General features: G+C 39.2%; 1 protein-coding gene across 2 annotated transcripts in view; it reads right to left on the bottom strand.

Moving 5' to 3' along the window:
• Nucleotides 1-16,874, bottom strand: part of adcy8 (adenylate cyclase 8 (brain)) — a 90,239-nt gene that overhangs the window by 28,761 nt on the left and 44,604 nt on the right. The window contains exons 8-12 of one of the 2 annotated variants that reach the window (XM_066687438.1): nt 8,140-8,337; nt 6,424-6,524; nt 5,707-5,908; nt 1,568-1,657; nt 469-641 (exon numbers count right to left, since the gene is read on the bottom strand). In XM_066687438.1, the coding sequence (XP_066543535.1) occupies nt 469-641; nt 1,568-1,657; nt 5,707-5,908; nt 6,424-6,524; nt 8,140-8,337 (764 nt within the window). The remainder of the gene's footprint in view (nt 1-468; nt 642-1,567; nt 1,658-5,706; nt 5,909-6,423; nt 6,525-8,139; nt 8,338-16,874) is intronic. The other variant, XM_066687446.1, reaches the window with a different exon arrangement.

The following is a 16,874-nucleotide window of genomic DNA, read 5'->3' on the forward strand; positions in this document are numbered from 1 at the left end:
CACTATTGACACCTTTAATGTGTTTATTGGGGTGTTTGTTGATTTAAAAATAATCATACAATCAAATACAGGGAAATTAATAGTTTGATGTGCACAAATATACACGTGCAAGAGTGGAGAAGGGAAATGGCATGAGTAGTGGTGAAGATTTTACACTGCCTTGTTCAGGTTGACTTTTTGTTCCAGCCCGGCTCCGAATAACATGATTAGTTTGATTAACTGATTAACTGGATTAATTAAATGCATCTCTCTGAGCTACAGATTATGTTACAGGTTGTATGCCTTTTAAGCCATTAACTGTAAAGGACCTCTAAACAGCATTACATATGTCTAATGAAAAACAAAATAGAAAAAAAACTTAATTAAGTAACTGAGAGAGCTCAAGATAGAGCAAATAACCAGAAGGCACTGCGGTCCTCCAGTAACTGGGGTTGAGAGCCCTGACAGAGGGCAGCTATGGTAACTCACTCTTCATTGTGGTGGAAGCTGTCATAGCGCACAAAGAGGGAGGTATAGATGGCCTCAGTGAGCAGAGAGTAGATGGCAATCATGATGAGGAGAATGACCAGCTTCAGGACTGAGTTGAGGCGCAGAAACACAGCGCAGGTCACCATTGCCAGCACCCCCGTGAATACAAAATACTGCAGGATAGAGAGAGGGAGACACAAAGGGAGACATGACATGAACATATGATGCATTGCTGCATATGGATAGCGTAATTCACTAGGCAACATTACTAATGATAGTCTTGCCAATAATCAATCATGCCACCTCTGAATGGAATGGAACTGAATTGAAATGAACTGAGAAAGAGACTGAATGCTGCTAGACGGCTTTTTTCTTTTTGTGAAAGCTTCTGCAAGCTGAAAGCGGATGTCAGCTACTACAACAGTCTCAGGCACCCCATTTCACACTTTAAATGAGAAAACAGCTGGGGTTGATTGATTTCTTGGTCATGAAGAGCATGAATCCTCAAAGAAAGCATGAAGCCGCACCACAAACGCATATTTAACTCTTAAAGCACCATTGTTAAAGTCTATTGATATGCTTTGCAGCAAAATCAAGCAACTTGCATTGGCTGAAATTGTGTTAAATATTACGCTTTGTGTTTCTCTCTGCCTATCACTCATGAACCAAAGATGGCATTATATAAATGACACGTGTACACGTGTCTGTTGTATCCTAGCACATGAGTCAAAGATTATTGACCAGTATCTTGCTAGGCAGCGTTTTTGGGTAACACTTGATTAGGGGTTGAAAATGTCACTTATAATGACTCATAAAAAAATCCATTAGCACAGACTTTAGACATTAATAAAATATGAACATCTGGGAACAGTGTACCATTTGTATATAACATGCTGTTAATCATAACCAGCTGTCAATTAGTATTTGGTAAATAATACTCTATTAAAAAAAAATATATGAACATGTTCCAAATTATAAAGTCATTTGTAAACCCCTAATCTAAGATTTTACAACTTTTTAAAGCGGTAATTATTGTCGGATGTTCAGCAGTTATCATAGATTGTACAAACAAATATAATAATACAATAAAACGTATTACCTCTGGGTAGAAGCAAATATCTGGCAATGAGGAAGAGGCATTAAACGTCTGATTCCGGAAGGACGTCGACTTGTCGAAATCACACCACAGCTGCACATGTGAAAAAGTATGGAGAGTTAACAATAAGCAGCGGGATCGGTGAGGTCGAAATAATAAGCGCAAACATAAAATTTCACTGGCTTGATACAAATTCAGTCTCTGCCTGGCAAACTGAGACAGTCAACAGGATTATTATAACAAAAGTGTTTTTGGATCATCTGCCCATCAGCTTCTCCAAATACCAGCTGCCTCTTATAATCTATGTCTCTAGTAAAAATATTCTATTACTGCTATTGACTTTTTCAATATAGCAACTGGAGAGTTGGGATTGATCTGATATTCCTTTTTTGTACACCAACATCATTATTTGCATATTTGTGTAGCTTATTTATATATTTAAATATTGTAATGAGGCAAATAAAAATTATTGAAAATGGGTATTTTGTAGTGAATACTTTAACAGCAAAACTATACCTTGCTTTAAAATAATATATGGTTCTATATAGTATTATATTTTGTATTGTTTGTGTATTATTTTTTTAAATTATTCCTGGTCAAGAGAAGTCATTAACTGGAATTGCAATGTATTGTACTTTTATTTCTTTTATAAAAGCTACCTCACCTAAATATTTATAAATAAATATAAATCATATTATCTGGGAATATGTTTTATTATACTGGTTTTCCATGTACTAAAGGCATAGTCATTATATGTACTGATGCAGGAGACAAGAACATATCCAACTGACACTGAAGGCAACTGGATATATCTGGTATATGGTATCTTTGTCTCTCACAGACACAAAAAACAAATGAACAACAAACTGTTCCGTGTGAAATAAAAGGCAGTACAAAATATACACAATGGCTTCAAACTGCTATAGAAGTAGCGTGATGTTTAGAGGCCATATCTCCTACCACGCATTGATCTTAACACTCTTGATCGCAGCACACTTTCACAACTGTGACATTTTCCTTTTTCATGCAGTACATGTACAATAGACCTCAGCATGTGCAAACTAATTAGTCTCTCAATACAATGGCCTTGTTGCTTGTCTCTCCTCAGTAGATCTTCTTTTTCATGTGTGCGATGAGAGTGAAAATAAACAAATACATAAAAGAGTGCTCACAATACGACGTCCTCAATGCACACAATGTGTCTGTGCAATAAGAAGGCACTTATGCCTGGGGGAGTGCATTCTCAGAGCTTCTAATGAAGGTTATCCGCATTAGCGTCTTGATCCCTTCAGCCTGATGACAGGTCTAACATTTTCAGTCTAAGCATGTAAATTAGTATAATTGGCCATCATCTGGGTTAAAACTGGATCTATACTCGCTGTTGATGAACAGTGGATCTTAGTAAATCTATTAATTTTAGGCCTTGGATTTGAAAGTTAGAATGTTATGTTTAAGTTTGTTGCTTTGTTTTTTGTGCCTCTGGCTTGTTTATTTAATGTGCAGTGTGGGAATTTAACCAGTCTGTTGATGCAGGTTTGCTATTGTTTAACATATCAGCTGTGTATAGGTAAAATGTAGAACAACCAGAATAAATTCACAATAAAGTTTAGGGAAATCAAGTGAAATTCGGGTAAAGCATGGAGAGGTATACCTAAATAAACCATGATGCAAACCAAGAAAAGCGAGGGCAAGACAAAGTTCATGCATTTCAGGGTAAACTAAAAACTGACCAAGCAAATTCATTATCTATCAATACAAAATAAAGCTTTGTTCAAAACAACTATGACCCTAAATTGAGAGCACCTGATTTTATCCTCAGATCAGATCTGCCTTTAACCCAGTAAATGACTGTCCTAGTCTACATAGGGGCTAGTGAGTCGTCATTCATTGTCCTTCAGTCTTTCCTTTCTCCAAATTGGTTCAAGCTTCTGAAAAAGCAATTCCACAACTAACATATTTCATTCTGGTAACATTGTGTGTGGTTGTTGATTGGTTGTATTTTAGTTCTGACCAATATGATGCAAGAATGATGCATTTCAAAATCATATTACCCTGATCACACTGTGTTGTTAATGTTCTCTGATTGTTGCTTGTTTATTTCATAGGTTAATCTCTGGACCTTTAATGTATATCAAGTGCAACTGTATTATTTTGCATGCATGTATATACAGCTCTGGACCACTGCTAAATTATCAGTTTCTCTGGTTTTACTATTTATAGACATGTGTTTGGGTAAAATTAACATTTTTGTTTTATTCTATAAACTACTGACAACATTTCTTCCAAATTCCAAATAAACATATTGCCACTTAGAGCATTTAATTGCAGAAAATGACAACTGGTTAACATAAAAAAAAAGATACAGTGTAGTCAGACCTTAAATAATGCAAAGAAAATAAGTTCATATTCATTTATAAACAACACAATACTAATGTTTTAATGTTCAGAAATCAATATTTGGTGGAATAACCCTGATTTTCAATCACAGCTTTCATGTGTCTTGGCACCAGTCTTTCACATTGATATTGGGTGACTTTATGCCAATCCTGGTGCAAAAATGCAAGCAGCTCAGCTTTGTTTGATGGCTTGTGACCATCCATCTTCCTCTTGATCAAATTCCAGAGGTTTTCAATGGGGTTCAGGTCTAGAGATTGGGCTTGCCATGACAGGGTCTTGATCTGGTGGTCCTCCATCCACACCTTGATTGACCTGGCTGTGTGGCATGGATCATGTTCTGCTGAAAATTTGACTCATCAGAGAAGATGACCTTACTCCAGTCCTCTACGGTCCAATCCTTATGGTCTTTTGCAAATCTCAGCCTGGCTCTTCCTTGCTTCTCATTGATGAAGGGCTGTCCTCGCCATGCACTTCACACCAGCTGCCATTTGCCATTCTTTTTGTAGGTCACTTGATGTCATCCTACGGTTGTTGAGTGACATTCCAATGAGTTGGCAGTCTGTAGCTTTGTTGTCCCCAATGTCTGCTGCTTGACCTTGTTCTTATGAACCACCGTCTTTGAAATTTTAAGGATGGAAGCAACCCGACGCTCACTGTATCCCTCTGCCAGTAATGCCAGAATTGAACCCTTCTTTTCCTCACTCAAAACTTTCATTTTTAACTCTTTTGGCATGGTCAATAGTTCTTTTTTGATTCCAATTACTTTTGAGGTACTACTAGCACTGTTTGTGCCATCCAGCTGGTCCTATTATAAGAGATTAGTGATGACCAAAGCAGTGGTTTTGATACTTTTCCTCGTTAAATATGATTTGGTTCAGGTGATCACCTAATCAGTACCTCATTCAGTAGAATGAGGTGTGCCTGTGTTGGAATTCAACAGACACTGGAATGGAATGGCTGTCATACATGTAGAGATGCTGATTTAAGAAACAATTGCAGTGGTCTCTTAATTTTTTCCAGAGCTGTGTATTTGATTCAAGGTCAACTGTGTGTATTTTGTATTTGTTAATATCAAATGTCATTTTATAACATTGTTTTCAACATTTTTAAACGTCTACAATTTGTGTCACCACAACATCATATTGTTCCGTGTATTGCAATGTCACCACATTATTTGGTTAGCAGTTTCTGGAGCAACATCCCCATCAGGAATTATAGAAGCACCCCCTGGCATGCAAACACCATTTACAGAACCATTTTGAATTTCAGAGGAACTCAGATTGTATTATTTTATTGTATAGTCACAAAAAAGGAAGAGGAACAAAAAAACTAAAAGGAAGATATATCCTCATCATTATTATTAATTAATCTAAATTTCAGGAAAAGTACAATGCCAACTCTTGCATGCTACCTACACTTAAGGAACACTCCAGAAACTAACCACAGTCTCAGGATTCACTGCTATGCATCCCTCCTCTGACCCAAACATAGCCATTGCATCAGTTTGACTCACTCCACCTAGGATTATAGGATTAGTAGTCCCGATGGACTTGTATACCTGTCCAGGTCATCGTTCCCCTTAGTTAGGAAAGTCTAGGCCACAATAAACTCTATTGACCTTCTTCTATTGATTTTCTTCTACAGACGTTCATTTTGGGGATGTACGAGCTCCGAATTATCATTATTTAATTAAAGGGCATTTGTAAATGGAAAGGTGTGTGGAGTTGGTATGGCTCGCCACTCACAATATTAATCATGGCTGCCAGGAAGTTGATCAGGATGGAGGCGAAGATGATGACGTTCCGTGCCAGGTAGGTCTCGTTGATCCAGCAGCAGGCCTTGCGGAGGACAAGGGGCAGACACTTGTAGTCCTCTGCCGTGGTGACAAGGACCAGGGCTGAATGGAGCATAATGAGGATGGAGAACTGGATCACCATGGTCACCATCCTGTCAGGAAAAGTAGCACAGGGGTTTGTTAAGTGAGGGGAGGAAGAGGAAGCCCAGCATTGTGAACCCCATTTTCCATCTCCAGGACTCCCACCACCCCCAACTTTCTCTCTTAAACCCCCATGCACTCACAATAAATGATATTGCGTTTGGATGCCAGTGTCAACAAATACATGGGATAGATGTAGTCGCATCTTTGTTCATGGTGTATAACTGTGCACATGCTTGTTTAGCTTATGCAATGCTTTTGTAATCGTGGTGATTTCTAACTGGTAGGTCTGGTTACTTTATTTGTAGGTAGGCTTTATTAAATGGAAGTCATGGATTACAAAAAAGTAAATGGTAAACTGTGTGCACAAATTCATCCAATGGTTTATTTTGTTTTAAATCTAAGTTGCATCAGGAGCTCTGTTCATCCACTGCATTATTCTAAAAAAAAAACACAAATTTAAAACTCTATGGACCCCATGCATGCCCATGCACACTTTTCCCCCCTCTCCTTGTTTTCTCTTTACCTGGATGAAGGGAGTAAACTCTGGATGGCTGTGATGAATATGAGAACTATAAACGCACAGACCAGGTTGGACTTGAACACTTCGTCCCTCATCTGAGAGTACTGCAAGGGGGTGGGGGGGAGGTGGGGGTTGGGTAAAATTCAAAACAAGAAACAAGAAAAATAAACAACCAGAATGCACCTTGCTCTGAACATCCTACAGTGCTTTGCAATGATCATGCTACTTCTACAAGCAAAAGGACAGAGAGCAAAGTGGCTGATCGAGGCTGAGTAAGAAAACAGTTACAAGTAATACAATCAGAATTATACAGAGGGTTCATTTGTATATAGCAGAATTAGTTGTTTTTTTTCGTACTTATTTTGGAAATAGAAGCCTCCATTTTGCCCTGCTCTCTGCCACTTTTTAAAAAGGGTGCTGGGAAATTAGCAAGAGGATGCCTAGTATATTTTCACAGCTAATGCCAAAAAAAGGAAGACCAACATCAACTAAGTGGATATTTAGCAAGAAATTTAAAATGAAAGAGGGTGGATAAAAATGGTTAAACAATATGAAGGAAACTGAGAGAAAAGGTCTGTGATATTAAACTCAAATGCTAAGGATACATAAAAAGCGGGATTACTCATGTAAGAAACAAACAAAAAAAGGGAAATAAATTGCAAAGAAAAATAAAATAAATGAAAAAAGCTGAATAGTGTCAACTCTTTCAACAAGACTTGTACTGACAACAAGTCCACATCATACGTTTGGTCATGAGTAAACTAAAGGAATATCTAAGGCAAGAGGTTTACTATTCAACAGGTCAATTGGGATTTGCTAAAGACTCATTCGTCTTGGTTTCAAATGGGACTAGTCAGCTTTTTCAACACTTTTCCTAACTCTTATAGGTTTTGCGAACATGAGGCCTAAACTACAGAAAGACCAGTCATTGCATTTTGAAAAATATAAATTAAAAAATTACATTTTTTGCAGTGAATTTCAAATCACGATTTCAACACCTTTGAGTTATTTTACATTCCATGGTATTAAACAAAGCCAAAAAATACATACTTTACACAATTTTGTATACAGTTTACACCCAGAACTCCCAATAAACCAAAACAAGCCATTAAGTGAACAAACACATGCATCTTTCATTCAAGCTGACAGAAAAATCGATTTTTGGTCAATTCTGGGTGTTAATGTTCCATCATAAAAGTGGAATCTTATCAGAAACTGAAGAATTGTTATTTTTGTTTTAGACTTCAATGTATATACAGTATTATTTAAAGAAACTATATTTTGCATTTTTCAAGTTTTTTGCAAGTTTACTTGGGGGCCAAAATCTAATTCTGGAGCTCTTTATTCAGATCCAGAATGCAGAATATTTGAAATAAACATGTGGTTGAACAAGAAATTCACCATGACCATATCTGATTTTAAAATATATTTAACTAATGAAATCGGTTTATAAATGAGTGTTTTGACATATGAATTTATTTGTGTAAATTAGAGCACCGTGAATACACACTAGTGCAATGAATGTCCTAACTTATTTGAATTCCTTTTAAAACTAAAAATGTATTCAGAAGGAAGATTACAATTTCGGAGAGTGTGTTTGAAGCGCCTTTAGCTTACTCATGATAAAAGTATGGTAGACCAAGATTTTTTTTTTTTTTTTAAGTATTTACTTATTTTTCTTTGTATCTTATACAGAAGATCTGTCTAAGACCCAGCTACCTTCTCTTCCAGGCTGGAGTCTTTAAACATCAGTGAGAAAGGCTTGATATGCTCTCTTCTCAATTTATCGCCACTCCGTAACACGATGGCGTTCTCTATTCGCTTGTTAATTTCCTCAGGACCAGACTGGACATGCAAAGCTTGTGCAAGATGGTTTGGAAGCAGATTTATTGAATTTCTCGTAAGGGCAGCCAGAGTCTAGGGGAAAGCACATGCAAATAGAATAAACCTGCTTGACCCCTTTCCAGGTAACAAATGCAATGTTCTAGATCAAAATAAATGGCTCATAGCATTTCATGCATTTTTACATACATTCATATAGGATCATTGAGACAGTCATGATGTTACAGGAAATAATACTTACTTAAACAATATATAATAATAATAATAATAATAATAATAATAATAATAATAATAATAATAATACTCATAATAATAATAATTATTATTATAATAAAGTTCAATTTGTAAACAAGCAAAATAGTAAAGGTTTCAAATACAACACTGGGAGAGTGCATTGTTTTTATCTGTGCTGTTCAGTTCTGATTTGCTATTCACAAACAAGCAAAAGAACTGTGAGTGTGTCTACACTGCATTCATTTAATTGTCAAAGTCTAATGAGAACTAACTAATAAGAATAATCAAGTCTAATAAGAACAAAAATCCATTTGTGGGGTTACAACACCAAGTTAAAAGTAAAAGCCTTCCTTGCAGAACTGCTGTCATGTTCTCTGTCCTGGACTTTCATGCCATGGTCTAGAGGTCAAAATAACAACACAGTCTGAAAAAGGCCTCCTCTCACGTGTTCTTAAGTTCTGTATTGTCTTTCTGAGGTTTTCTTTTACTGCTGCTACTAGCTGACATTACTAACTATCTCACAGAAATAGTCTATGAAAAAGACATCAAGATGAATGAGCAAACTTGACTTGGGGATCTAAATTAATTTCATTCTGGCTTAAAGGGTAAAACATATCAATACTACACTAAATACCTTGTCGTTATCTCATCCATCCTTCCATATTTAAAAACTGCTTCATCCAGCACAGGGTGAGCCACAGCCAAACCCACAGAACACAGGGCACAAGGCAGGGCACACCCTGGGTGGGATGCCAGTCCATCATGGGGCAGGACTACACCACACTCACACAATTACAGGGTGATTTAGAGGAAATCTTAGTGATTTAGAGGATGTGGGAGGAAACCAGAGCACTGACTATCGTGCTGCCATCTGGATTCCCAAATGATAAATTTTCCTTAGTTTTTTAATTCTTTAACAATTAATAAATGTAAACATCATATAATTCTGAGTCATTGAAACTTTATATTTTTCAAAATACTCACATGACCTTCTGACCATGGTTTTGATTTGAATATTTGTGTTTAGATTTCACACAGAAATTTAAATAATAATAACAGTAGTTCAAAGTATATATTGAAGGGCTGAAGGGCTATATAATTATGTGTCATGGTGCATTTTGTACTTCCAGGAAGAACAAGTATTCATAGTCTCTGAAAGTGCATGTTTAAATTAAATGGTTTAATATTTCCACATGGATCGCTATTTTCTGGGGGAACAATCAAATCATATTCAGTCATTTGTGAAGTAAGCAATGCACATTTCCCTATAATTACTTCTTAGGACTGTTTTCAGGGGGTATTGTTCGGATCTGGGAAAAGCTTGCTCTTGTTTTATGAACCTTTGGGATTTCTCACATTTTGGCTTTGGGAAAATCATCAAAGTTTCCTTTGCCTAGCTCTAGGCCCACTTGACAATTACAAATTACCAGCACAGTCACTAATGGTTGCTGCTTGTTGCTAGAGGCTTCTTCCTTCTGTCCACTGAAAACAAAAGTATTGGTTTGGGGATTTTTGTATTGGCTGGTAGGCTGAAAATGATTTATTCAGGATATTATTTTTAATATCTAATAGAGCTACCAAAGAGAACAAGGGTGGACCCTAAAGGACACATATAATGAAAGGGAATGTGCAAGCAGTATAGAACAAGGTGACAGGAAAAGGCGTTCAGTTTCATCTATCAGAAAACGTCAGGGCTACTTCAGAGATCTGGGAACAAGCTATGCAGATAATGTATGTAAAATTCTTTATAATTAGTACTCAGAAAAGGTCTCTTTACCCAATATAGACACACAAGGAGATAATATGAGTTATGGGAGGTCACTTTCATACCTCTGAACTCCATTGCAGATCTGCTGGAAGGAAGTTGTGATCAGTTTCACAAATGGTATCAGAGTAAGTGATTATTATAGACCTTCAGTGCTGACAAAATTAAAATATGCTGCCCTAAGCCAGGTCCAAGAATCAATTAAAATGTCAGAGAGGTGACAGTAATGGATGAACAGGGGGCTAATGCTGTCTTTCAGTGAGAAAATACAAATGCGGAAAATCACTGTGTGTCATTTGATTGCTAAACTGCGGCGAAAAAACTAATTTGGCAACTAGAACGTGACTGGAGTTGTTAAATGCATATAGTGTGAAATTCTCAGTCACTAGGGATGAAAGGTGGGAATGAAAAGCCTGTATATTGATTGGTAACATGTACTGGTATTTATGTTTTTTTTATTTTCAGGTACCTTTTCTTTTTTTAAAACACATTTGTAATTGATTGATGCCTGAGTTATGTCTGCCCTTCAACTGGCAATAAAGCGTTAGTGTTTTGGAACCACATGGTTAAAAAATCATCCTGCTGCACATTGCTTGTGTCTTGGACAGTGTAATGCATGTGTGTTCAGCTCTATTCAGTTTTTTGGAGTGGGATGTTAGAAAATAATATTTGCCGATTCTAAATTTAAATCAAATGCAAAAACAAGACCTGAACAAAACAAACACATACTACTTTTGCATTAAATATCACATATGGAAGTTCTGTGTATGTTTTTTACTTGACATTTTCTGTATTTTATTTTATATCATAGAAGAAGAAATGATAAAAGCCTAGAAAGTGAATAGTGTAGGAGACCATGCTATGGACTTTCATAGAGATTCTGCTCAATAGTATATAATTGATTATTAAGGCATTTTCTTGTTCTGAGTACTTCAAAGATTCATGCTCTCATCATGAAACATCAAATCTAGCTTCATATAACTGGTTAAAGTTTGCTCGTCTGAATTCTCCACTCCTTGTTTTTTATTCCTCTCTCTTTTATTTCTGATTCTATTATTTTCTCTTTTTAAGATGTTTCCAATCGGGTTGCTAAAATAAACCCTAGTGATATTGCCTGTTTGGTAATGGAGAACGGATGACCCATCAATGCCTTATTCTGAATTATTTCTTTGTGTGTTAATGCAGCAGTTCCAGTTGTAATGAATTCTAATCTGATACATTTTGTTATTTGAATCAGGTTATGTTATGTTAAAATGTTATATTGTCCGGAAGGAGGTTGGAGCTTATCTCATATCCCAAGGACTTTGTCCTGGCTTTTTCTGAGAAAAGCAAATTAATGGTGTTCACAGTGCTAAAGGTGACAGCTGTTTACCGGATAATCTGAGCAATAAATGTGCATACAGTTCTTGCTGAGCATGAATCATTCAGGCATAGTGTAAAAATGAAAAGTGCATGTTTTGTAAATAAAGATAATGGATAATGATAAAGTTACTAAGTGTCTACTAATAAGAAACCTTACTCCTGCCTTGAACCTGTCTAAACAGCATGTTGTTGTTCTGTGTCCTTTCTCTGATTTGATTCTTTAGTGATTGCTTGTTTGGCGAGTGACTGATGACATTAGAAGGGAAAATTCCTTTATGTATCCAAACAGAAGGCTCTGCTCAAGCTACCAGGCTGAATATGTAATTCAGCTGTCATACATGACACACTTAATTCGGATGTATCCCCCAATCGACAAAGGTGATGGAGATGAAAAGCTAATAATTTAAACCTTGCCTCATTATTAGACCTTTTCTCCATGTTCAAGCTCTAAAAAACAGCACTGATAACAACAGACATTGTACTTGCAAACTACCTGTTGGTCTTCTGCTTTGTTACAGTTCTTTATGAAATACTATATATACAGACAGGTGACAAATTAAAGGGAAAACCAAGATAAAGTGTCTCAGTAAGGTGTTGGGCCACCAAGAGCCGCCAGAACAGCTTCAATGCTCTTGGCATAGATTCTACGAGTCTCTGGAACTGTACTGGAGGGATGGAACACCATTCTCCCCAAAGATATTCCCTCATTTGGTGTTTTGATGATGGTGGTGGAGAGCGCTGTCTAATATGTCAGTCCAAAATTTCCCATTGGTGTTCAATTAGGTTGAGATTTGGTGACTGCGAAGGCCATAGCATGTGATTCACATCATCTTCATACTCATCAAACCATTCAGTGAGCCCTCATGCCCTGTGGATGGGGGCATTGTCATCCTGGAAGAGACCACTCCCATCAGGATAGAAATGTTTCACCATAGGATAAAGGTGATCACTCAGAATAACTTTGTAATGATTTGCAGGGACAAGTGGACCGAAACCATGCCAGGAAAATGCCCCACACAGCATAACAGAGCCTCCGGACCCCCTCACTGTAGGAGTCAAGCAGTCAGGCCTGTACCATTCTCTTGGTGTCACCACACTTACACTCGCCCACTTGTCGAGAACACTAGCCAGTTGAGCTGTCTTTGTAACTGAAGCTCCTACCATTCGTGTCCCAATAATGACCCCTCTTTCAAAGTCACTTAGATCCTTTCCTCTTGCCATCTTGATCCAAAATCGAGGTCTACTGGGCCTGCTCAGCATTTGTATACATGCCACAGAGCATGCTAGGATATTAACTGCTTAATTGTATCATGCAGTACACCTGTTTGGAGACGTCTGCATTCGTTATGTTCCTCCACTCATTTATTCAGGTTTTTCCTTTATTTTGCCCCCTGTCTGTAATATATATATATAAATACAGAAATACTGCAAAGTATTATCTATTATGTGCTCTTCTTCTAGGTCTTTTTTAATCTCTTTTCATTCAATAGCTCCATTGTTCATCTATGATCTTTTCTTTTTGCAATGTGCCCAATATATATATATAGCGTGAGCCCCTGCTGATTTTGTACGTTTGCCCACTGACAAAGAAATGATCAGTCTATAATTTTAATGGTATTTTAACAGTGAGAGACAGAATAACAACAAAATAATCTGGAAAAACGCATTTCAAAAAAGTTATAAATTGATTTGCATGTTAATGAGGGAAATAAGTATTTGATCCCCTATCAATCAGCAAGATTTCTGGCTCCCAGGTGTCTTTTATACAGTTAATGAGCTGAGATTAGGAGCACTCTCTTAAAGGGAGTGCTCCTAATCTCAGCTCGTTACCTGTATAAAAGACATCTGTCCACAGAAGCAATCAATCAATCAGATTCCAAACTCTCCACCATGACCAAAACCAAAGAGCTGTCCAAGGATGTCAGGGACAAGATTATAGACCTACACAAGGCTGGAATGGGCTACAAGACCATCGCAAAGCAGCTTGGTGAGAAGGTGACAACAGTTGGTGCGATTATTTGCAAATGGAAGAAACACAAAATAACTGTCAGTCTCCCTCGGTCTGGGGCTCCATGCAAGATCTCACCTCGTGGAGTTTCAATGATCATGAGAACGGTGAGGAATCAGCCCAGAGCTACACGGGAGGATCTTGTTAATGATCTCAAGGCAGCTGGGACCATAGTCACCAAGAAAACAATTGGTAACACAATTGGTAATTGGTATCTGTGGTTTTATCTTTTCCCTCCCCACTACAAACCCCAAGTATTTAGCCTCTCGTAGGCCCACAAAACATTTATCTGGATTTGCTGTGAGGGATGCCTGTCTCAGTGCCAGCGCCTCAACTTTTTGTAGGTGATCCTCCCACCCCTGTGAAAAAATGTCGTCAATGTAAGCAGCCGCGTAAGCCTCGTGTGGCTGCAACACCCGATCCATCAGGCGCTGGAATGTTGCAGGTGCGCCATGAAGACCGATAACTCTAGGGCATAACTCTATACTGGAACAGTCTTTTCTCTGCTCTCCTCACTCAAAGGGATTTGCCAGTACCCTTTCGTGAGGTCAAGAGTCATAATGTAATTGGCCTTCCCCAGACGCTCGATTCATTCGTCTACCCTGGGCATGGGGTACGCATCAAATTTGGAAATACTGTTTAATTTTTGGAAGTCGTTACAGAACCTCCAATTGCCATTTGGTTTTGCGACCATTACGATGGAGCTGTTCCAGGGACTCTTAGACTCTTCTATCACACCTAGTTTTAACATGTTCTCCAATTCCCTATGGACGTCTAACCTTTTTGCTTCAGGTATTCAATATGGCCTTATTCTGACGCGCTTCCCTGGGATGGTTATTATATCATGACAAATAACCAAGGTTCTCCCTGGGTTGTCTGAGAACACGTCCTGGTTGGACCTGACCATTTCGCGGACTTACTGAATTTGACCCTCATCCAGCTCTGGCCCTATATTTACCATATGTTCCTCTATCCCCATTTCCACCAGCGCACTCTCAGCCTCCCTGTCTACCAACGGCTTTAGGAGATTGACATGGTAAATTTGTTTGGTCTTTCTACGATTGGGTTGATGTACTTTATAATTAACCTCCCCGATCTGCTCAACGATTTCATACGGCCCCTGCCAATGGGCAAAGAGCTTACTCTCTGGGGTAGGTACTAAGACCATCACACGATTTCCTGAGCTGAATTTTCTAATCCGGGCAGTTTTGTTATATTGATATGCCTGGATCTCTTGTGCCCGTTCAAGGTGTTCACAAATGATTGGGGTGACCGTATCTATTCAGTCCTGTAACTGGAGAATATGTTCTCCTACATTACGCCCCCTTAGGCCCTGTTCCTCCCAGGTTTCCTTAGTGAGGTCCAGAATGCCCCGTGGGTGGTGTCCGTATAACAGTTCAAATGGGGAGAACCCTGTTGATGCCTGCGGAACCTCTCAAATGGCAAACATGAGAAAGGGCAGTAGCAGGTCCCAATCCCTGCCTTCTTTGTCTGCTACTTTCCTCAGCATGGATTTTAAGGTTTTATTGAATCTTTCGACAAGCCCGTCGGTCTGTGGGTGGTACACCGAGGTGTGTAACGCTCTGATGTGCAGAGTTTAGCACAAATCTTTCATAAGTTTGCTCATGAATGGGGTCCCTTGGTCGGTTAGGACCTCTTTTGGGATTCCCACCCGGGACATTACCTGGACTAGCTCCTTAACTTGAATTAGCTCCCGACTTGTTAAGCGGCCCTATGATATCCATGACGATGCGCTCAAATGGAATTTCTATGATAGGTAGTGGCTGCAGAGGTGCTCGTAGAGAGGGCCTCAGACTTGCAGTAGCGTTCTATGGCTTTCCGTATGCCTAACCAATAAAACCGCCTTAATATTCTTTGCAAGGTTTTCTCTACCCCTAGGTGGGCCCCAAACAGATGTGTGTGTGCCAGTCGTAGGACCGTATTTTGATATGCCCTAGGTACTAGGAGTTGTTCAACTGGAGTTCCCTCTATCTGTGTGCATCGGTAGAGCAGGTCATTTTTTATTATAAAATGTTCTAGAGGATTAACTAGTACATTTTCTACAACCTCCCCGTTTACCTCCGTCACTCGGGTCCTGATGTTAGCCAAGGTGGGGTCATTAGCCTGTTCAGTAACAAATCGGGTCCCCTCTGTTCTAAACGGTGGTGTCCAATCCTCCGTCCTGTCTACGGGATCAACAGAGGCAGGGGTGACATGTGTCTTCCCCAGGATTTCTGTTTCCGTACACTGTGTGGCCACTCCCTTCCCTTGTCGTTTCCCCAGTTCCCCTATTAAAGCTATATGTATGGGAGCCCCTCGCTGTTTGTCTACCCGTTTTTGCTTCTTCGTCTTCCGTAACTTCTCGGAAGGCGCTTCAAAGACCTCTAGGTCGGCAAATGGGAAACCTTCAGCTGGGCTCTCTGTGGGCTCTCCTTTCATTATTGAGCGTACCGCAGGGTTAGCCAATTTGTCTTTGTTTTGTACCAGGGTCTTAGAGCCTGGGAAGTCTCTACCCAGAATAACCTCATGGGGTAGCTTTGGCACTACCCCCACCCGGAGGGTCATAGACTCTGTACCAATGGTGAATTTCACCTTTGCCGTGGGATAATATTTAATGTCCGCATGAATACAGGTAATCCCGGTTTTAAGACTATAGTTCAATAAGGAGCGTCGCACAAAGTTGGGCGTCACCAGTGTTAACGTGCTCCCAGAGTCCATAAGGGCCTCAGCATTTTTCCCATTTACCACCACCTGCATCAAGTAGGGGTATTTATTTCCCCCCAATTTTCTTACAATAATACTGCCCACAAATGATTCCCCCAGACTACAATCCATGTCCTCAGGCTGTTTACAATACTTGGCTGTATGACCTATTTTGTTACATTTATAGCATCTAAAGATTGATGGTTCCCCACCCCTTGGACTAGGAACAAACTCTCTATACAGTCCCTTCACGGTGGGAGACAGCTCTTCACCCCCTTCCGGCGTCGCCGGTTTCTTACCCAACCGTGGCATTGGTCGTGCATGGTACTTTTGGGCCCGGACAGCTGAAGTTACTCCAGCTCTCACCAGAATTTCTGCCTTTAAATGTGTGTAGTCGTCTGCCAGCTCAGTGGCCAAGTCATAATACGCCTTTTGGGCGTCCCCTAGAAGGATAGGCGCCAGGATCCCGGCCCACTTCTCTGGGGCCCAGCCTGCCCTGGTGGCGGTTCGCTCAAAGGCCAGGAGGAATGCTTCCACGTC

The sequence above is a fragment of the Amia ocellicauda genome, chromosome 2, assembly GCF_036373705.1.
Source record: "Amia ocellicauda isolate fAmiCal2 chromosome 2, fAmiCal2.hap1, whole genome shotgun sequence".
Lineage (NCBI taxonomy): Eukaryota > Metazoa > Chordata > Actinopteri > Amiiformes > Amiidae > Amia > Amia ocellicauda.